This window comes from Phaseolus vulgaris, chromosome 5, assembly GCF_051622355.1.
Source record: "Phaseolus vulgaris cultivar YP4 chromosome 5, ASM5162235v1, whole genome shotgun sequence".
Lineage (NCBI taxonomy): Eukaryota > Viridiplantae > Streptophyta > Magnoliopsida > Fabales > Fabaceae > Phaseolus > Phaseolus vulgaris.
The window spans coordinates 13155136-13177986 of record NC_143502.1 but is presented as its reverse complement, the minus strand read 5'-3'; the positions used below and the strand labels follow the sequence as shown (position 1 = coordinate 13177986).

Below are 22851 nucleotides of genomic sequence, written 5' to 3'. Positions count from 1 at the left end.
CCTCAACTGAAAGTGAAGAAGCAAATTTGTGCTTCATGGTGAATGATGAAGGATCTAACTCTGACTCAGTAAGTGATTTCTCCACTGATTCTGAAAACTATGACCAGTTGTTAATAGCTTTTAAGGAAACACATGATGAAGCAAACAGGTTGGCCATAATGTGCAACAGATTGAATAGGATAAATAGGGTACTTGAACCTAAGGTTAAAACTCTTGAAGAAGAACTGCACAAAGCTAAAACTGAATTGGTTAGTCTTGAATTAACTTGTTTGCATGCATCTATTAAGACCTGTGATAACTGTAAGAAGCTGGAAAAACAAGTTGAATATTTGTTAAAAACACTTTCAAATTTCACTAAAGGAAGAGAAAATCTTGAAACCTTGTTAGGTTCACAGAATGTTGTTTTTAATAAAAATGGTCTAGGATATAAATCTGAAATGAAAAGCAATGTGAAAAGGCTGTCCAGTTTCTTTGTTCCTTCCAAAACAGGTTTTTCCTCTTTTACTCATTCAAAAACAATGCGTACTGCAACATGTTTTTATTGTATGAAGTCTGGTCATGTATCTAGAACATGTAAAGCTAGGAAGTATCTTGTTCCTAAAGGATTGGCCAAATGGCTTCCTAAGGAAAGGTGTTAATCATGCTGGACCCTAGACTAAGGGGGTACCATATGTGCTAAATCTGTTTTGTTGCAGAAAAACAGCAGGAGAAACCAGTGGTATCTTGACAGTGGCTGCTCAAAACACATGACTGGTGATGTGACTCAGTTCATAAATTTGAAACTCAAAGCTGAAGGGCATGTCACATATGGAGATAACAATAGAGGAAAAATTCTTGGAGGAGGAAATGTTGGTACTAAAGACTCAACTACTATTGAGAATGTCCTATATGTTGAAGGGCTAAAACATAGTCTTCTAAGCATTAGCCAGCTGTGTGACAAGGGATACAAGGTCAATTTCGAAGCCAATACTTGTACAATTTCAAATGAAAATTCTGGTAAGGTGTTGTTCACTGGAAAAAGGGTAAACAACATTTATCTCCTAGACATTATAAAGAGTTTTTCTGAAAATGAGTGTTTGCTATCTAAAAATGATGAGTCATGGCTGTGGCATAGGAGACTAGCTCACATTCACACAAATCACTTGAATAAGCTAAAATCTAAGGAACTTGTTTCTGGCTTACCAAACATAAAGTTTCAAAATAACAGATTGTGTGATGCCTGTGTAAAGGGAAAACAGATTAGAACTTCCTTTAAATCAAAAGATATGGTTTCTTCAAATAAAGCTTTGGATGTTTTGCATATGGACTTGTTTGGACCATCTAGGACTGCTAGCTTAGCTGGAAATTACTATGCTTTGGTGATTGTTGATGATTTTTCAAGATATACATGGACTTTGTTTCTTGCTTCTAAAAATGATGCATATAAAGCCTTTAAGAAACTAGCTAAGGTTCTGCATAATGAAAATGGAAATAGGATAAAACAGATTCGTAGTGATCATGGGGGAGACTTTCAAAATGCAAAGTTTGATAAATATTGTGAAAAACATGGGATCACACATAGTTATTCTGCTCCTAGAACACCCCAACAAAATGGTGTTGTTGAAAGAAAGAATAGATCACTAGAAGAGTTAGCTAGGACTATGCTAAATGAATCTGGTTTACCTAAATATTTTTGGGCTGATGCTGTATATACTGCTTCTTATGTGCTTAACAGAACATTGATTAGACCAATTCTTAAGAAAACTCCCTATGAATTGTATAAAGGTAGGAAACCTAGCATTAGTCATCTTAGGGTGTTTGGCTGCAAATGCTTCGTTTTAAATAATGGTAAAGATAATCTGGGAAAATTTGATCCTAAATCAAATGAAGGAATACATATTGGATATGCTATAAATGGTCATGCTTATAGAGTATATAACAAAAGATTGCTTGCAGTTGAAGAATCTATACATGTTGTATTTGATGAAACAGATTTTTCTGTGCCCAAATCTGTTCTGGATGAACCTGGTATGGATGATTTAAGAACCATTATGCAACAGAATCAATCTAGTGAGCTTGATGCTACTAATCCAAATTCTGTCAAAGAATTTACTGTGAATGCAGGACTGCCTAAAGAATGGAAGACTCCAAGGGATCTCACTCTTGACAATGTAATTGGTAAAATTGAGAAAGGAGTCTCAACAAGGAATTCACTCAACAATTTCTGCAGAACAGTAGCTTTTGTGTCACAGATTGAGCCTAAAAGCCTGGAAGAAGCACTGCAAGACAGCAATTGAATAACAGCAATGCAGGAAGAGCTGAACCAGTTTGAATACAATGAAGTATGGACTTTGGTTCCAAGAAAGCATGAGATGAACATCATAGGAACCAAGTGGGTGTACAGGAACAAGATGGATGAACATGGAGCTATCACTAGAAATAAAGCAAGACTGGTTGCTAAAGGGTATAACCAAGAATAAGGTATTGATTTTGGTGAAACCTATGCACCAGTAGCACGTCTTGAAGCTGTCAGACTACTTCTAGCATTTTCCAGCATACAAGGTTTCAAGCTGTTTCAAATGGATGTCAAGAGTGCATTTCTAAATGGCTACATCAATGAAGAGGTGTTTGTATCTCAGCCTCCAGGGTTTGAAGATCACAAAAATCCAGAACATGTGTACATGCTTAAGAAGGCCTTATATGGATTGAAGCAAGCACATAGGCAATGGTATGAAAGGTTAAGCGAATTTCTGCTCTCTCAAGGATATAGCCGTGGCAATTCTGATAAAACTCTCTTTATAAAGAAGAAAAGAGAAGATATCATACTTGTGCAAGTCTATGTAGATGATATTATCTTTGGATCCACAAATGAAGAGATGTGTGAAGACTTTGTGAAAACCATGAAAAGTGAGTTTGAGATGTCAATGTTAGGAGAAATGAATTTCTTCCTTGGACTACAAGTTAAGCAACTCAAGGATGGAATTTTCGTGAGTCAAGAAAAATACTGCAAGGAGCTGCTTAAGAGGTTTGATATGGATCAATGCAAAGCAATCAGCACTCCTATTTCAACAAGCTGTCAGCTGGATCAGGATTTGGCAGGAAAATCAGTGGATCAAACTAAGTACAGGGGTTTGATTGGTTCTTTACTATACTTAACTGCTAGCAGGCCTGATATTATGTTTGCTGTGTGCTTATGTGCTAGATATCAATCTGATCCAAAGGAATCACACTACAATGCAGCAAAGAGAATTCTGAAATATTTGCAAGGATCTAAGAATGTTGGATTATGGTATCCTAACAAGGTATCTTTAAATTTGACTGGTTTTTCATATTCTGATTTTGCAGGTTGCAAAGTTGATAGGAAGAGCACAAGTGAGACTTGTCACATGCTTGGATCAAGTCTAATTTCTTGGCATTGCAAGAAGCAAGCTTGTGTTGCTCTCTCTACAGTAGAGGCAGAATACATAGCTGTTGGAAGTTGTTGTGCTCAAACCTTATGGCTAAGGCAGCAGCTAAGTGATTTTGGAATTTTGTTAAACAAGATTCCTATAAATTGTGATAATACTAGTGCCATAAATCTGTCCAAGAATCCTGTCATGCATTCTAGAACTAAACATATTGAAATTAGACATCACTTTTTAAGAGAACATATAGCTAATGGAACATGTGATATACAATTCATTGGTACTGAATTTCAACTAGCTGATTTATTCACTAAACCACTTGCTAAAGATAGGTTTTACTTTCTTCTAAATGAATTGGGTATCATTAGCATAAATTGTCCTCTGCAGTGAAAATTTCAATCTGTTGTTTTATATTTTAACATGTTTTGTTCCCTGTTTCAGAAATCACAGCTGTGACTAGGAAAGAGAAAGATTTATTTTTTCTCTCTCTCACTTTATTGTTGACTGCTTTTACGGTTATTGACCAGCAGATCCATGCAAATTAATGTGTGGGTATCCTAACTAATTGGATTTTGTGTAGATGCAACAGATTTGATGTACCAAAATCAGGTTCCAAGATATTCTTACGTGAATCCACACCTGAACCTGCTACACCATTGGAATAAAATCTGTAGCATATCTGTGGGATTTGATTTTTCTTCAAAATTCATTATTTCCAAAATCTGATCACATTGCCCTGAATTAAAATTTGTGTTTTTCAATTTTGGTTTAATAATCCTATATAAACCTAGCACAATTTAGCTCGTCTCTCACACCCTCTCACTTGTACTATAAGCTGTCCAGGTGCACATTGCTTCACCACAGGTTGTGTTTCTGTTTTGAGTAATAATCTATAATATTTTTCTTCTAGAATTGTATGTTAATATATTGATGCAGGGAAAAACAGATTAAGCATGGCATCCTCTTCACATAGAAAGAAGAAGTCCAAGGAGCAATCTCAAAGCAGCCAAGGTATCCTGGAAAACTGGTTTGCTGGAGATTCAGAGGCAATGACAAGGTTCATACATGAGACTGGCAGGAAGCAAATTAATGTACCCAAGCTGCTTGAGTTCTCATGGCTGAGAGAGGAGAATCTGATAGAAGCCAAAGATTTGCTCAAGCATCAAAAGCTGAAAGGATTTCTGGAGATGAATGGAAATGTTTATCCAGATCTTGTGAAGGTGTTTTACTGCAACCTTGAACAAGATGGTAAAAATCTGGTTTCCCATGTGAAAGGAGTAAAGCTGAAGATCACTAGGGAAATCTGGAGCATTGTGGGTGGAATAAAATATTCAGGACTGAAAGTGAGCAAAGGAAACACTGCTGGAATTCAAGGGTTCAACAAATTGCAATTCTATAGAAGCTGTGTGAGGAATCCTACTGAACCAGTAGATAGGTATCACGCAGGTAGCCTAACTCTAATTCCTAGACTCTTAGCTCATATAATTGCTTGGCAGCTTTACCCCTAGAGGAAGTAATCATGCTGTACTTCATGAGGAAGATTTGATACTGTTGTATTGTGTCATGAACCAGCTTAAGGTAAATTGGGTAAGTACTATGGTTGAACATATGCTGAAATCTGCAAGACTACCTGATTATCGTCTTCCCTATGCAATATTTGTGTCAAAACTAATTGATCATTTTAAAGTGGACACTACCAATGAAAGGAATGACTCTATTAAAGCTGCAAGTGAAATAGATAACTCCACACTCATGAAAATGGGATTCTATAAGGATGAAGATGGCTGGGTTTTTAGAAGAAATGCTGGATAGAGGGCTGAACAAGAAGCTGCTCCTCAAGGAAATGAAGAAGAAGCAAATGTTGATGGTGTGCAACACATGGATGAATCACCAGTACATTCTGCTGAACATGAAGATCTTGCTGCCACGAGTCAGAATGCAATAGTTGCATATGAGGCACCTGAGTACAGAGGTGAACCTCTGTCTTTGTTTGAAAGACAGGTGCTAAGCAGGCTGGACATACTCACAGATGAGCAGAAGGCACACTATGAGATGACTTACGCCAGGTTTCAACACTTGGATGACCAACTTGAAGGAGTTCAAGTGCAGCTAGCTGAGCTCTATTACAACAACAAGTGATCCTATTTCTAAGTCTTTATCTTTTATATGTTGTTGAACAATTTGGGATTAATCTGTATTGTTTTTTATTCTGCACTGGTTTTTAGTTGTTTTGTGGTTTGTAATGAACCTCTATGTTGGTTTTATTTGAACTGTTATGTATGGCTATTATTGTTCTTTGGTATTTTGTGCTCCCATTCTGTTTGATGAATCCAAAGGGGGAGAAGAATAGCCTGGTACAGGTTCTGCAGTTGATATTCACAGAGGTTGCTAATATGATTCAGAGGTTAAATAGCCTGGTACAGGTTCTGCAGTTGATATTCACAGAGGTTGTTGATATGATTCAGAGGTTAAATCTGCAGGTACATCAATTCTAAATTTGTTTGTTCTGCCTTGACACCTGTGTATTTTTTTTGGTATATAGTTCTGTACAGGTTTGGTCATGATCTTTCTTCAAAGCTGTGCAAAGCAAAGGGAATTTGTCTCCATCAAACAGGGGGAGATTGTTGAAGTTGGAGGAAGCTTCTTCCCTACCAAGGCTTGATGTGTGTTTGATGAAGAAAATAGCTTGAGTGCTTTGAAGATTGTAATAGGTTTTAGATTCGGTTGTAATTAGGCTTGTAATTGTGTAAGGTTGCCTTTTGCTGAATAACCCATCCTAGATGCCTAACCAAGTCTAGATCAAGCACATGATGCGGTTAAATGGTTTTTGAAAAGCTTTTTAAAATGTTTTTAACAGTTTTAAAACAGTACACAAATAAATCTGTTTTATGGAGAAAGAATCTGTTTATTTCTTCTCTGTTAAAAGGTTTTTCTAAAATTCTGTTAGGGCACCACAGGTAAAGCTTAGACAGTTATTTCAGTTAAAGCTGAGCTGGCCTGTTTGCTATATTTTAATATGTTTCACTGAGAAAGAACAGGTTTATTCTTTGGTGAGTTGAAAGGTTTTTCACAAGTTAGTTAGGGCACCAAAGGTACAACTCAGACAGTTATTTCAGTTAGTTGAGTTGGCGGTTTTCACAAAATAAATCTGTTAATTTCAAAAATGAATCTGTTGTTTTCATAACTGCTTTTCAACTGTTTTTTTGAAAAGAAGTTAGAAACTGTTTTCTATATAAAGAAAAGTCTCTCTCACATGAAAGTAGGGCTGAGCAATTACGTTTTTGACAGAGATCAAACACTTTCCGTGTGAGAAGAAGGATTGAAAGATTTTTGAAAGGTTTTCCAAAGAGATTTTCAAGTGTGCTTGTTCTAGGAAACCTTTGATCTTGGTGAAGGTGCTGGTGCAGTTCTGCAGCAAATTGAACTACTGGTTTTGGGTTCTTGCATCTTCTTTTCAGGTGTAATCTTTCCTTTATTCTGTTTTGTAAAGGTGTAAGTGTTAGTCACTCCTTGATAGGGTTTCTTGGAGTGCAAGGTGTGCTGAAATAGGGTTTTTCAGCATTGTGTGTGTTGTTCTTGTAGTGTTCAAGAACTGCTGTGTTTGTAAGTGATTGGTACTGTTTTTAGTGAATTCCACCTTGGGGTAAGGTGAGACTGGATGTAGCTCTGTATGAGTGAACCAGTATAAAAACTTGTGTGCCTTGTCTTCTCGTCCCTGCACTCATTTCTGTTTTTTTTTTGTTTAATTCTGTCAAGAACTAAATTTGTTCTTTTGAAATTGAATCTGTTAATTCTGGGTTTAAGTGAAAACTGTTCTTCCTGATTTGTTAAAGTTCTCTGATCATAAACAAGGCTGCTGTATATAATGGTTTAAGTGATTTGTGAACAAACTGTCCATTCATTAAAACCTAAGAAAGGATCATTCCTCTCAAAACCTTGTGTTGAGTAATTTTGCTTGATTTCTAAGCATAACTGTATCCTTCATCCTCACAATATTAAACTGATCTGATTTTGTTATAATTCTCTGTTGATCACAATTTTACATTGAACAAATTCAAATTGTGCCAAGACTGCTCTGAAGAATCAATCTGTTTCATGTAAAAACAATCTGTTCTTTTTGCCTCTGGAATACTGAAAAATTGTGTGGTCTTGCGAAAATTTTATAATCTCAATTCACCCCTCCCCTCTTGAACTTAGACACTAATAGACCCAACAGTATATAGCAGCTAAAGTAATGAAGCTAGTGGGGAAGAAGAAAAAAAAGATAATGAAGGGGCTTATCCATGTGAGGGTGAATTAATGATGATCCGTAGAACCCTCAACAATCAACCTAGTATGAGCCAAGAGACACAAAGGGAGAACATATTTCACACAAGGTGTAAAGTTTTTGAAAATGTGTGCTCTCTCATTGTGGATAGTGGTTCTTGCTGCAATTGTTGTAGCGCTAGGATGGTTGAAAAGTTGAATCTACAGTTAATCCCTCATCCAAAACCTTACAAACTTCAATGGATCAATGAAGATGGGGATTTAACTGTAGATCAACAAGTGAAAGTCGAGTTTTCTGTGGGGAACTATAAGGATAAAGTTTTGTGTGATGTAGTGCCCATGAAAGCTTGTCATATTTTGTTGGGAAGACCTTGGCAATTTGATAAGAAAACCACAATGGTCTTACCAATGAGATTACTTTCACTCACAAAGAAAAGAAGTTTGTACTTTATCCCTTATCATTTTCCCAAGTGATAAAGGACCAACTACAAATGAGAAAACAAAGAGAGGAAGAGAAAAATAGAGTAAAAAACCAAGAAAAAACCCTTAGGGAAAAAGAGGCATGGGAAAAGAGTGTTCCTTCCCACAAGGTCATTCAGAAAGAAGAAGAAAAATTTGAAAATAAGATCGAAAAAATACTTCTTTTTGAAGAACCTTCAAACCTCCTACTTTGTAAAGGAACACTTACCTGCATTGCTACGCTTACTGAGACATGTGTTCTACCTCCTCAAGTAAAAGATCTTTTAAAAGACTTTGATGACATATTCTCTAAGGAAGGCTCTAGTGGACTTCCCCCTTTTAGAGGAATTGAACATCAAATAAATTTAGTTCCAGGAGCTAGTCTACCAAATAGACCGGCCTATAGAACTAATTCTGAAGAAACTAAGGAGACAGAATCACAAGTGCATGATTTGTTGGATAAGGGTTGGGTTCAAAAGATCCTAAACCCTTGTGTTGTACCTGTCTTGTTGGTGCCCAAAAAAGATGGCAAGTGGAGAATGTGTTGTGATTGTAGAGCCATCAATAACATCACCATCAAGTATAGGCATCCAATTCCAAGACTAGATGACATGCTTGATGAATTGCATGGGTCCATCATATTTTCTAAAATTGATCTTAGAAGTGGATATCACCAAATTAGAATTAAAGAAGGTGATGAGTGGGAAATCGCTTTTAAAACCAAATTTGGACTATATGAATGGTTAGTGATGCCTTTTGAGCTCACTAATGCTCCTAGCACTCTCATGAGGCTAATGAATCATGTCTTAAGGGATTGTGTAGGTAAATATGTAGTAGTTTAGTTTGATGATATTTTAGTATATAGCAAAAGTTTAGAATCTCACCTAAGTCGCTTTAGGGAAGTTCTCCTAGTGCTTAAGAATAATAGTTTGTTTGCTAATAGAGATAAATGTACTTTTTGTGTTGATAGTGTAGTATTTTTAGGATTTATAGTTAACAAAAATGGGGTACATGTTGACCCCGAAAAAATCAAAGCCATCCAAGAATGGCCAATTCCACAAAATGTAGGGGAAGTTAGAAGTTTTCATGGATTAGCAAGCTTTTATAGAAGATTTGTGCCTAACTTCTCAAGTCTAGCTTCACCACTGATATGAGTTGGTATATGAAAAGACATTTTCAAGAATTGGATCAAGATTCTATAATCATTCAAGAACACAAAAACCAAGCCAAAACCGCATAGAAACCCATAAGAAGAACATGAACCGATTGATTTGTGAAAAGGAGACAAATGCACCGATTGAAATATCAATTAAGCACATATAAACCGAATACAACAGCGAGAAATTACAATGAACCAATTAAAAGCATAACCTAACACATTTCTACTGCTTGAAACATCAAGAACAACAAAGACACATGTTTTATAGTTTTGATTGACATGGAAATGGAAGAAGAACATGAAAAGGTAGAAGAAACTTATGTGGTTGATGACCCTTGGAATGTTCACGCCACTTGAAGGGTGGAGAAGCTTCAAGATGAGTGGATGCCGCCACTTGAGAGTTCCAAGAATCTCCCAAGATAAGACTAGGAAGAAGAGAGGAGAACTAGTCTCACAAACTCTCTCACACCAATTTGGTATACTTTCTTTACTAAAAGATTCAACTTGTGTTTACAAAAGCAAGGCTCCTCTTTTTATAGGCATAGAGAACCGGTCATGAAAAGGTAAAAATACATGAAGAGTCACTTGTAAATGAAAAGGCAAGGCATATGAAAAGACAAGGTAAATGCCACCCTTTTTCAAGTCACTTCCTCATTCTAGAAAAGTGACTTTTCCTATTACTTCCCTTTTAATGTTCTATCTTGAAACTATTCTAAAAATATTACAAAAGATATTAATTGGGCTTGGGCCTCATCTTTTGAGAAGACAATAAGAAGAACTTTAAATGCTTTGGGCCTCGTCCATTTCTTCTATTGATGAAGTTCTTATTTCCTTATTTAGATGACCCTTCAAGTATAACATCCTTGGTCATCTTTATGTATTTTTGGGTTACATCAGCCACTCAATGAGTTAGTGAAGAAAGACACTCCATTTTGTTCGACCGAGAAGCAAGATCAAGCCTTCAAGAGGCTAAAAGCTCAACTCACTAATGCACCCATTCTAGCTTTACCAAATTTTGCAAAAACTTTTGAGCTAGAGTGTGATGCATCGGGAGTAGGCATAGGTGTCGTGTTGTTGCAAGGTGGACATCCAATTGCTTACTTTAGCGAAAAAATTCATGGAGCCACTCTCAACTACCCCACCTATGATAAAGAGCTTTATGCACTTGTGAGGACCTTAAAGACTTGGGAGCACTATCTAGTCTCTAAAGAATTTGTCATTCATAGTGATCATGAGCCTTTAAAATATTTGAAAGGTCAACATAAGTTGAACAAACGACATGCAAAATGGATGAAACTTCTTGAACAATTTCCTTATGTTATCAAATACAAGAAGGGTAGTACAAACATTATGGTCGATGCTCTCTCAAGGAGACATGCCCTGTTTTCAAAACTTGGAGCCCAAATTCTTGGATTTGAAAACATAATTGAACTCTACAAAGAAGATCATGATTTTACATCCATCTTTGTTAAATGAGAACATAGAGAAAAAGGAGGATTTTGTGTCTGAGGGGTATCTTTTTAAAGAAGGAAAACTTTGTATACCTCAAGGAACACATAGAAAACTTCTTGTAAAAGAATCTCATGAAGGAGGTCTCATGGGCCATTTTGGAGTTGATAAGACTCTAGAGCTTTTAAAAGGAAAATTCTTTTGGCCACATATGATAAGAGACGTCCAAAGACATTGTTTTAGATGTATATCATGTTTAAAAGATAAGTCTAAAACAATTCCTCATGGACTCTATACTCCTTTACCTTTTGCAAGTGCTCCATGGGAAGACATTAGTATGGATTTTATTCTTGGACTTCCTAAGACTGCAAGAGGTTCTGATTCCATTTTTGTGGTTGTGGATCGTTTTAGTAAAATGGCACATTTTATACCATGTCACAAAGTGGATGATGCAAATAATATCTCTAGACTCTTCTTTAGAGATGTGGTAAGACTTCATGGACTACCTAGAAGCATAGTCTCCGATAGATATCCAAAATTTATAAGCCATTTTTGGAGAACCCTTTGGGCAAGACTTGAAACCAAATTGAATTTTCAACTTCTTGTCATCCTCAAACGGATGGACAAACCGAAGTTGTAAATCGATCTCTTGGTACTATGCTTAGGGCAGTCATGAAAGGCAACCATAAATCTTGGGATGAGTATCTTTCTCATATTGAGTTTGCATACAATAGAGTAGTTAATAAAACTACTAATATTTCTCCATTTGAGGTTGTTTATGGATTTAATCCTCTTACTCCTTTAGATTTGTTGCCCCTTCCTAATCCACAAGAATTTGTGCATAAGGAATGAGTAATAAAAGCTGAATTTGTTAAGAAAATGCATGAGAGGGTTAAAGAACAAATACATCAGCAAACTGAGAAATATACAAAACATAACAATAAGGGGAAGAGAGAGATAATTTTTGAAGAAGGAGATTTAATTTGGTTTCATCTTAGGAAAGATAGATTTCCAACTAAGAGGAAGTCCAAACTTAGTCCCCAAGGTGACGAACCCTTCCAAGTCCTCAAAAGAATCAACAACAATGCATATATTCTTGATTTACCAAAAGAATATGGAGTTCATCATACTTTTAATGTTGTGGACTTAATGCCTTTTGTAGGAAGTAATGAAGAAGAAGAAATAGAAGCATTGGATTTGAGGACAAATCCTTTTCAAGAGGGAGGGGATGATGGAAGAGGCCCAAGGACAAGTCCAAGTGCAAGCCCAACAAAGAGAAGATTTGGGCCTACCACTAGAGTCATGGCCAAGAAGGATCAAAATGATTGAAATACTGCTACTGATGGCAGAGAAACCTTCTTGTACGTGTTTAAAATGCCATAAACTCTAGTGTAAGAAGTAGGATTTAATTTTGTTAAAGTAAAATAGGAAATTTTACTTGTAATTTCTTTTTAGGTGAAATTTGGTACCTAAAAACCAACCTTGGTTAAATTAGGGTTCTTTGAACACCTAAATTAACCAAGGTCGGTTATGACTAAGCCTTGGAGAAGAAAGCACATGTTCCATGTGCTTAAAAGCTTTCCATCACATGCTCCATGTGCTAAGTCTCAAATTAGGCGCCAAATGCATCACATTTGATTTAGTTTGTATTTCATTTGTATTTGACTCTTCCAATTCTGACCCTCCAATCCTATATAAGGAGGTGTTTGGGTCATGAAATAGCAAGATTATTCTCGAGCAAATTGCTGCCAAAATTGTGCCAATTTTGCTTCTTGTCTCCTACCTCTCTAAGATAGACATTTTAATCTTCATTCTTCATCTTTGCCAAGTGAGATGGCCTCACCACTCACTCTCCACACCTAGCATGCACCTTCAAGGAGTCCACCACTCTTCATGAGTTCCTTGCTCGTCTTCTTCCATGAATGTTTCCGCCAATTCCACCAAAGAAAAGCTACGGATGAAGGCACACCTCCATCAAATTTTATTAATTATTATTATTTTATTAAAATATTAATGTTAATTAAATTTATGTAATAATTAATATATAAAAAAATGGTAAAATTGAAAAAATCACATTAACTAATTTTTCTTGACCTTCCCTTCATTCTCCCATTTTACCCCATATTCTCGGTTGTCTGTGAATAGTAAATCACTATAAACAACCATTTTATGATAAAATGAAATTATCAATATCTATTTTAGAAATTATTAAGAGTTATTATTTATTTAATATTATATGATAAAATAAAATTATTGTATAATGTGAATGCATTACTATATAACTCATTTTAAAATACACAAATTTGTGACAATTAAAATAAATGTTTTATGTTTATTTTTACTAAAAAATATAAGAAAAGAGAGTACAAGATTGATATTGAATAAACAATCAATGAGAGGAAGAAATGATACAGCCATATTAGGGAGGGAGAGTTAATATTAATAATACACTTATAATCATTCTTAGCATGCCTATAACCTAATATTAAATACTAACGGTAAAGTGACGCGTTTTAATTAGTAGTATACTATTAAGTACCTAGATGTTAATTAAATAAGATAAGTGAGTGATATCACACATTGTATAAATGGAAAAGATTATTTAAGATAGGAACAAAATGTGAATGATATTTGAAAGGCATATTTGAGTTTCAATGAAAAATGATGTCATTTTAGTAATTTACTTGGAGATTTTTTAAAATAAAGATTTTAGAGGAAATAAGTGTTCATGTCCCATCATATATACTAATTTAAAATATGGTAACGTTATTGTACCAAACAATAATGTTATTCAGATATCGGAAATTTCTACTCTTCACCAATAAATTCCAAGTACAAGATTAGATGGGATTCTAATGGCTTTCTCTAGGTCAACAATCATCCACAAAATGTAATAATTAAGGTGAGTTTGGCTTTAATATTTTCTTATAAAAGGAATCCAATTTTTAAAACTATAACTATTTTTTAATATAAAATAATTTAATTAAGTAATACTTGCATATTCTGCTAAAATTCTAAAAGTGGGTATATGATAGAAATTAGTTATTAATACAAATTTTAAATAGGTCAACATTTATCCACACAATGTAATAATTAAGGTGTGTTTGGCTTTAATGTTTTCTTATAAAAGAAATTCAATTTTTAAAACTATAGACTTTTTTTTAATATAAAATAGTTTAAGTAAGTAATACTCGTATATTCTACTAAAATTCTAAAAGTGGGTATATGATAGAAATTAGTTATTAATACAAATTTTAAATAGGTCAACATTCATCCACAAAATGAAATAATTAGGTGTGTTTGGCTTTAATGTTTTCTTATAAAAGGAATCCAATTTTTAAAACTGTAGAATTTTTTTTAATATAAAATAATTTTATTAAGTAATACTCGTATATTCTACTAAAATTCTAAAAGTGGGTAAATGATAGAAATTAGTTATTCATACAAATTTTAAATAGGTCAACATTCATCCACAAAATGTAATAATTAAGGTGTGTTTGGCTTTAATGTTTTCTTATAAAAGGAATCCAATTTTTAAAACTATAGATTTTTTTTAATATAAAATATTTTTATTAAGTAATACTTGTATATTCTACTAAAATTCTAAAAGTGGGTAAATGATAGAAATTAGTTATTCATACAAATTTTAAATACTTTACACTTGTCATCTAATCTAATGAAAAAACCTAATCACTTAATAAAAATGTTAATAAAAGCAAAACATGATGTAAAGTGGATGTGATGATTAACTCCTAACTGGGTAGTCAATTTCACGTACCAAACAGTCTATGAAAAAGCAAAACAAAGCATACGTTTTGACTAAAAAAAAAACAAAGGATGACGACTAGAGGTTTATTTCTTAACTAGTAAATGACTAATTTTGCCTTTAATTTTAAATAATAAAAACTAATTTTAAAATTATATTTTATTAATTAAAAACTTTATAAATTTAAGGATTAAATGTACTTTTATTTCACAGAAATTTTTATTTTCTATTCTAAATTTTAGACTATTATAATAAAGAAACTATTGAAATTAATCTTTTATCATATTTTTTTCTACATGATAAACCGGTTTTTAATACGTATCAGAATAGATTTTTAATATGTATCAGAATGATAAAATATTTTCATACTAACTTATTATTATATAAAAAAATATTAATAAAAACTTATTCTAGTCCCCTTATTACAAATAACTAAAAATTCTAAAAATTTAAACTAAAAAGAAGCTATTTTTAAGTAAAAATACATAAAAAAAACATATTTAAACGTTCAACTTAATATTTTATATTTTTTTAATAATATTTTTTTCATGACCATTTCTAACATTTCTAACTGATATGACAAGATACTTATACCTAAAATTATTGAAAAAGTATAAATTTTTATTACTTTTTCAAATTGATCCAGAAAACTGTAGTTTTATGATAAAATAATATCTAAGTTCATGTGGAATTGGTCTTTAAGATATTTTTTATTAATAAAATAATTTTGTAAAACTTAATAATAAAATACAGTAACCGGACTTTTCATACCTTGAGAAATTAAAATAATATTTAATTTCTTTGGAAACTTAATTATCGTTTACTCTTTCTTAAATAAATCAAATTTTATTATAGTCATTGTGGACCAAAGGCATAACTGTAGATTGACGATCCAAATGCTCTTCCAATAGTTGCTAATCTCTCTCAAAGCAGACACACACCATTTTCATATTTAATCTTTATGAAAAAAATTAAAATCCGTCTATTTATTCTTCACAGGTTATATGTGAACAAAAGATAGAGAACAATTTAATATTTGTTAATCAGCAAGAACCTATTAAAATTTGTCCCTGTCTCTGTTTGATACAGTATATGATTTGGAACAATCTAAGCATGGAATAGCAGAATTATTAATGGGTCTGAAATGAGAATCGGAATAGTGTAGCATATGGATATACCAGAAACAATAGAGTTCCGTGATTTGGTTTTCTTTCTATTATTATTGTTTTTGAAACATTTTAATGTGTAGAAAGCATATAGCATCGGTGAGGTTGGAAATTTCAAAATAAAATGAGTCCGAATGGTGATAGATGGCAGTGCTGGGAAGTGTGGCACGTAGCTGCATATTATATATTATTATATTAAACAAACTTTCTCAAACTTTAATTTCTCTTTCTCTATCATTTGCCCACATGTAAGTCTTAGTCTTCCCACGTAAACCCCCCCACCGCGTTTAACACGCTTCGCTGGTCCTACACTACAAGCACCCCAACAACGGTAACCAAGGACAACACTTTCTTTATATCAATCCATTTCATCACTTCTTTCTACACCTCTCTTCCTTCTCTCTCTCCTCTCTCTCTCTGCAACATGGAGCTTCGGATTAGTGTTTTTTGTCTCTTGTCGTTTCTTTTCAGTCTCCTCTCGGGGTCTCAGGCATACACCTTCAACGTTGGTGGAAAAGATGGGTGGCTTTTGTACCCTTCTGAGAATTACAATCACTGGGCTGAAAGGATGAGGTTCCAAGTCAGTGACACTCTTGGTCAGTTCATTTTCATTCTAAAGCTTTCCAGTTTTTTTTCTGCCTTCTGAATGAATGCTTTTAACTTGTATGTTTTTTCCTGTTCATAGTTTTTAAGTACAAGAAGGGATCGGACTCGGTTTTGGTGGTGAACAAAGAGGATTATGAGAAATGTAACAAGAAGAACCCGATCAAGAAGTTTGAGGATGGTGCCTCCCAGTTTCAGTTTGATCGTTCGGGTCCCTTTTATTTCATCAGTGGAAAAGATTATAATTGTGAGAAGGGTCAGAAACTTATTATTGTGGTGTTGGCTGTGAGAGAGCCTCCTCCATATTCTCCTCCAAAAGCTCCTTATCCACCTCATCAAACTCCTCCCCCTGTTTATACTCCTCCAGAAGCACCTTCACCTCCTACTAATCTTCCCTTTCCTCCCAAAGCTCAACCACCCTATGCTCCCATACCTCCCAACACACCTTCTCCCACTTATGCTCCTTCCCCTAATAACCATCCACCCCATGCTCCTCTACCTCCAAACACCCCTTCCCCTCATCATCAACCACCCTTTGTTCCAATAACCCCATCACCCTTTTCTCAGTCACCTTATGTGCCTCCACAACCCAATACTCCTTCTCCTACTTCCCAGCCTCCTTACACCCCATCACCTCCAAACACTCCTTCCCCAATATCTCAGCCTCCTTACATCCCATCACCTCCAAACACCACTCCTTCCCCAATATCCCAGCCACCTTACATTTCCACACCACCATCCACCACTCCTTCCCCAATATCCCAGCCACCTTCTTACATTTCCACACCACCATCCACCACTCCTTCTCCCATTTCCCAACCTCCCTACATTCCGTCACCTCCAAACACTCCTTCCCCAACATCTCAATCACCCTACCCCTATGCCCCAACTCCAAATTCCAATTCCCCTGTCACCCAACCTCCATCATCTTCATCCCCACCTTCCCCACCTTCCCTATCACCCTATCCATCCACCATCCCTCCATCATACCCACCTTCCCCCTTCGCTCCGGCTACTACACCGTCGCCACCATTGTCGTCTCCTCCTTCAGAATCAACACCGGCAGCAACAAGCCCGTCTTCATCGTCTTCGCCGGGATCGTCCTCAAACGAAACGACGCCGTCCCGGCCAAACGGCGCGTCATCTATGTCGAAATCGCGTTTCGGAGTGTACTCACTAACCATTCTGGTCGGTGCTGCTCTTAGTACCATTCTTGGTTAGAAAACCAAACATGCTATTAGTATTATTTTTTGTTTTTGGAATTTGAAATTTTATTTTATTATTGTTGTTATTTGAACATATGAGAGACATCCGTTATTAATTTTATATAGTATAATAAAATGTGTGTATGTATGGTTACCAATGTAGTTTAGTTACTTTGCCAACTTTTGTTGTTGCTCCAGCTTCCATAGTTTTTTTTATTTGAAAAATCTTTTAAAGTAAATATATATAATCTAACAATCAAAAAAAAATTCTGAAATCAAAAGTTAAAGTTTGTTAAAGGTTTAATGTTAAAAATCCTGATTCACTAAAACTATCAATTTACAAGGTATAACTGTTCAAATCTTATCAACGGTTTAATGAGATATTAAGTTTTAAGTTTTAATTATTTAATATTTATTAACAATTTTAATATCAAATTATACTTTTAATCTCAAATCATTTTAACACGTTTGAGCTTTAACTCGAAATCTAATTTCAACTCAATTTTTAAATAAATATAAAGTAAATTTGTCAGTTGCCTTACCTTTTGTGTGTGTGTGTTTTTTTTATAGAATTGCTAAAAAAACTATGAAAAAAGTAGAGAAAATATAACTTGTATTCATGATGTTTGATTTACAAATTAAAGATATCAACATGAACCTATGCTACCAGACATTCGTGTTTTCGACTAAAACTCCATATGCAATTAAACCATAAAAAAGTTGAGATATTAAAAAGAGAAAAACTTAATTCTGATTTGTGAAAATCAATTCTGCTTACCACTATCTCACTAGTACTCTTTCATCGAAAAAAAAAATGAGAATGATTTTCAAAAAATTAGAGAAAAGTAAACGAAAATTAAAATAATAATAATGACATTATAAAATGTATAAATGAATGACTACATAATTAAAACACTAATTTGTACACTTAATATAACTTAAAAATTTAATATTTATTACTTTCTAAAATTATCTTTACTAATTAGCTAAAAATATTAAATGTTATTAACATATTCATATTGTATTCTTTTTATACTTAAATCGTATTTAATAACTTCTTAATTAATATGTTTAAGATATATGTCCTTCTCTTCCACGTAATTTCGTCGTCATCGTCCACTTTTATAAAGTTGCAAAATATTAGAACAATGATTATTATAATGTAAACAAAGCAATGCATTGCACGATGTTTGGCATTACTAAAAAATAATAAATGGCGTTTGTGGATGACGCTGGTCCCTGTGGAGGACCATTCCAAAGCATGCCACTTTAAGAACTAGCTTTTATGGACGTGGCAAAATTTGACAAGTTAATAATATTTTATTAATTTTAAAATAGTTCATTTTTAGCTCTCCTTCATTGCTTTTTAATTTAACTTTACCGAGGTATTTTTTTTTATCGAGATGTTAAATCATATTTATGGTTTAGATAAAACTATATAGTTATATGTGAGAAGTCTCACACGTCTAATAATATATGTTATAAATTTTATAGAAAAATTCAATTAACTAATTTGAATTACATGTCATATTTATTATTATTGAAAAAATCATAACTAATTCTTTATAATTTTTAATCTTAGACTATGATGAATATTTATTCTTTTATTTCTCTTTATGTTATTATTTTTCTTTACTTGCATTTCTCTTTTTCACAAGTTCCAATGAAAGGAAAACTTTTTCCTACAAAGATAGTGGATAATTAATTTTTATCATATTTTCAAGATAGCTTACCATCTTCAACTTTTAAGGTTGGACTTCATAGTTATAGCTTTTTAAGAGAGATATAATTTTAAGACTTTGGAATGACCATTATTAAATATATTTAATGGATCAATTATCAAGATTCATTGGTTATTATCCATTAAATTAACAGAGATTTCCAACTAACTATTTATATTTAAGTGACTTAATTTTTTCTATTTTAGTGAATCTATTTTCATATAAAAAAAAAACAATTTGAGTATCATGTGTGAAACTCGATTATCTTGTTTATAAAATAATCAAATCTCGCTGTTATAGCTCCTAATATATTAAACCAGGAAACACTTTCTTCTTTTCCATTTGATTAAAATCATCAAGTCTTTTAAAAAAAAATCTTCGTTACATATATGTTTTTTCATCAAGTATATTGGTATCAAAGCCAATATTATTTGGTTATTTTCTTTCCAAAAGCATGTATTAAATATTATTTTTTTCTAAACCCTTTTAAGCTTTTTAGAAAATGACAAAGAAATGGTTATGACTAAATAACTTTTATATTATCTCTTAATTTAGAATTTTAAAATATTGTTTTAAAGATTTCTCTCATTCTTAAGAATAAACAAGTGTTACGAGATTCATCATCATAATAAGATTTTCATAAATTATTTATCCATAATGAAAATAATTTTGGTTGTATTTTCTCTTTAGTACTATTAAAATGATACATCACATAGATTTTTGTAACTTTTTTTCTTTAAATACAATGTAAGGTTAGTAATAGGTCATATAGAAGTTAAATATTTTTGTTGAATTATAATTTATGTTATTGTTATGCTATTATGTTATTATTTTCATTTATAAATAAACAACTCTATGTGTGTATTTTACACAAGATATTTATCCTGTTTTTTTTAATATGGTATTTAGAGGTAAGTTAATATTTTTGCCTTCTTGATGAACTCACTGCTCACTAGAGTTTTTTTCACTATCGTCTTTGTTCTGCCACAACATTGTCGCATCGATAGGATCACCACGTCATTCTTGTTATGAACTTGACTTTGTCTTGTAGGTCGAAGTCCATTTGAATTTTAGAGTTTTTTCTTTTGTCTCTAATCTTCATTTATAGTCTCTTCTAATGCTTCATCTCAAACATCTATTGTTTACCTACTTCATCTAGTACTCCTTCATTTGATACATTAAGACAATCTCTTTTAGTGCATGTTATCTAATTAATGGTATCTCATCTTCATTTTTAGAGAATAAAATTTCTTATTATATTCTATTTTCTCATGAACTTCTTCATCCCTAACCACTTAAAGTTTTTGGGTCTACATGTTTTGTTCACAGTTTTTGTCATGGTCTTGATAAATTATCTGCTACATCACACAAATGTGTCCTTTTAGGGTTCATTAGATCTAAAAAGGGATATAAATGTTTCTCACCCTCTCTTAACCGCTATTTCATTTCTGCAGATGTCACCTTCATCGAGTCTTTTTTGCATTTTAAGTATTTATCTTCTCCACATGTGTGTTCATCTGACCAAGTACATATTCCAATGTTCTTTGGTCCTTTTGTTGTGTCTAGTGTACTTAAAGATTCTCCTTCTCCACCACCTCTTCAAGTTTACAGTTGTTATCACACTTCTTATCGTCCACTAAATGACTCTCTTCCAGTGCCAACTCCTTCGCCCCTCTGTCTCCAATAGTTGAACCTGATCTCCTAATTATCATCCATAAAGTTATAAGTTCTACCCATAATCACTCTCCACATTATACTACTTTAAGCTACCATCGACTATCTCAAACTCTTTATACTTGCCTTTCGTCTATTTATTTTGTGTCCATTCCAAAGTCTGTTGGTGATGCCTTAGCTCATCCTGGTTGGCATCAAACAATGATTGATGAAAAAGTGTTCTTCAGACTAGTGGAACTTGGGAACTTGTTCCTTTACCTTATGGGAAATCTATTATTGGTTGCATATGGGTTTTTGCTATCAAAGTTGGTCCTAATGGTACTATTGATTGTCTCAAAGCTTATCTTGTGGCTAAAGGTTATACACAATTTTTTTGTTTGGACTATGGTGATACATTTTTCTCTAGTGGCAAAGATGGTTTTCTGTTAGTTTATTCATAGCCATGAAAGCTTTTCAAAGATGACCTCTTTATCAACTTGATTTCAAAAATGTTTTTCGTAATGGGGATTTGCAGAAAGAAACTTATATAAAGCAACATCTTGGTTTTGTTGCTTAAGGGGAGTCTTCTGGATTGGTATGTTATCTTCACAAAACTTTATATGGCCTCAAGCACTCGCATAGGGTCTGGTTTGGAAAGTTTAGTAATGTTGTTCAACAATTTGGTATGACAAGTAGTGATGTAGATCATTAATTGTTTTAGTGTTACTCAAGTGTTGGTGTATCTATCTAGTAGTACATGTTGATAATATTGTTCTTACAAGCAGTGATCACCATGATATCTCTCAAATAAAACAACATATGGATCCTAATGTCAAACTCCTACCTAGTCACGGGGAGCCTCTCTCAGATCCTGTGAAGTAGAAAATACTAGTTGAAAAATTGAACCATTTTATTGTTACTCCTCCTGATATTTCATTTGGAGTTAGTGTGATGAGTCAATTCTTTTTAATTTCCCATGTGTTGATCATTGGAATGCAGTCATTTATATATTGAAGTACATTAAAGATTCTTCTAGAAAATTCTTGTTATATGGTCACAATAATCATACTAGAGTTGTATGTTATTCAGATGTTGATTGGGCAAGATTTTTATTTGGTAGAAGATCAACTTTCGAATATTGTGTTTCTATTTGTGATAATTTGATTTCTTGGAAGATCAAGAAACAAAATGTTGTGACAAGATCTAGTGCTGAAGCAAAATATAAAGTTATGACTTCAGCTACTTGTGAGTTTATTTGGCTTAAATAGTTACTTAAACAATTGTAATTTGGAGAGATCACTCAGATGACACTCATATGTGATAATCAAGTTACTCTTCATATTAGCTCAAATTTCTTCTTTTATAAAAAGATCAAGCATATTGAGATTGATTTTCATTTCATTCGAGATATCAGAAGACATTAAGATTGTGTTTGTTAATTCGAATGATTAGTTAGTACATATTTTCACCAGATCTTTACGAAAACATATACTTAATTATATTTTTCATTCTTTTCATCGATTGAAATTTCAAATAAAAAAACAAAAAAACGTAAAAGTCTCCCTACATTAATTGGGACAAAAATACACTTCTTTTATACACTTTATTTCTATTATCGGGAAAAATTATTAAAATAATGAAAAATTAAATTACTGAATTAGAAATCGAAATTACATTATTTAATAAATTTTGTGTAAATATTGTTCAAGAAAATAAATAAATACTTCTCTTAAGAGAGATTTTTAGTTTTAAGAATTTCAAAATATTAAAAATGATGTTATCGTATTCAAATTTTAAAAATACATTTTTTTTTTCTCTTATCTCTTAATTAGAATACCTCGTTTATAAGATAAACAAAAATCGAAAATTCATGGGTACATTGTCCTTCACTTTGGGAACATTTAGTCAATAACTTTTAATTGTACCATAATTTATCATGAGATAAAAATCTTTACGATTTTAAGATATGCATTTCAATGAAATACACGTCACCATAGTTTAATCCAATGCTTAATAGACTC

General features: G+C 33.1%; 1 protein-coding gene across 1 annotated transcript; it reads left to right on the top strand.

Moving 5' to 3' along the window:
• The first annotated feature begins 15751 nt into the window (after nucleotides 1–15751).
• ENODL1 (early nodulin-like protein 1) lies at nucleotides 15752–17614 on the top strand. The gene is made up of 2 exons (XM_068643554.2): nucleotides 15752–16244; nucleotides 16334–17614. The coding sequence occupies exons 1-2, from the start codon at nucleotides 16073–16075 to the stop codon at nucleotides 17470–17472; spliced, it is 1311 nt and encodes a 436-aa protein (XP_068499655.1). The 5' UTR covers nucleotides 15752–16072; the 3' UTR covers nucleotides 17473–17614.
• The last annotated feature ends 5237 nt before the right edge of the window (nucleotides 17615–22851 follow it).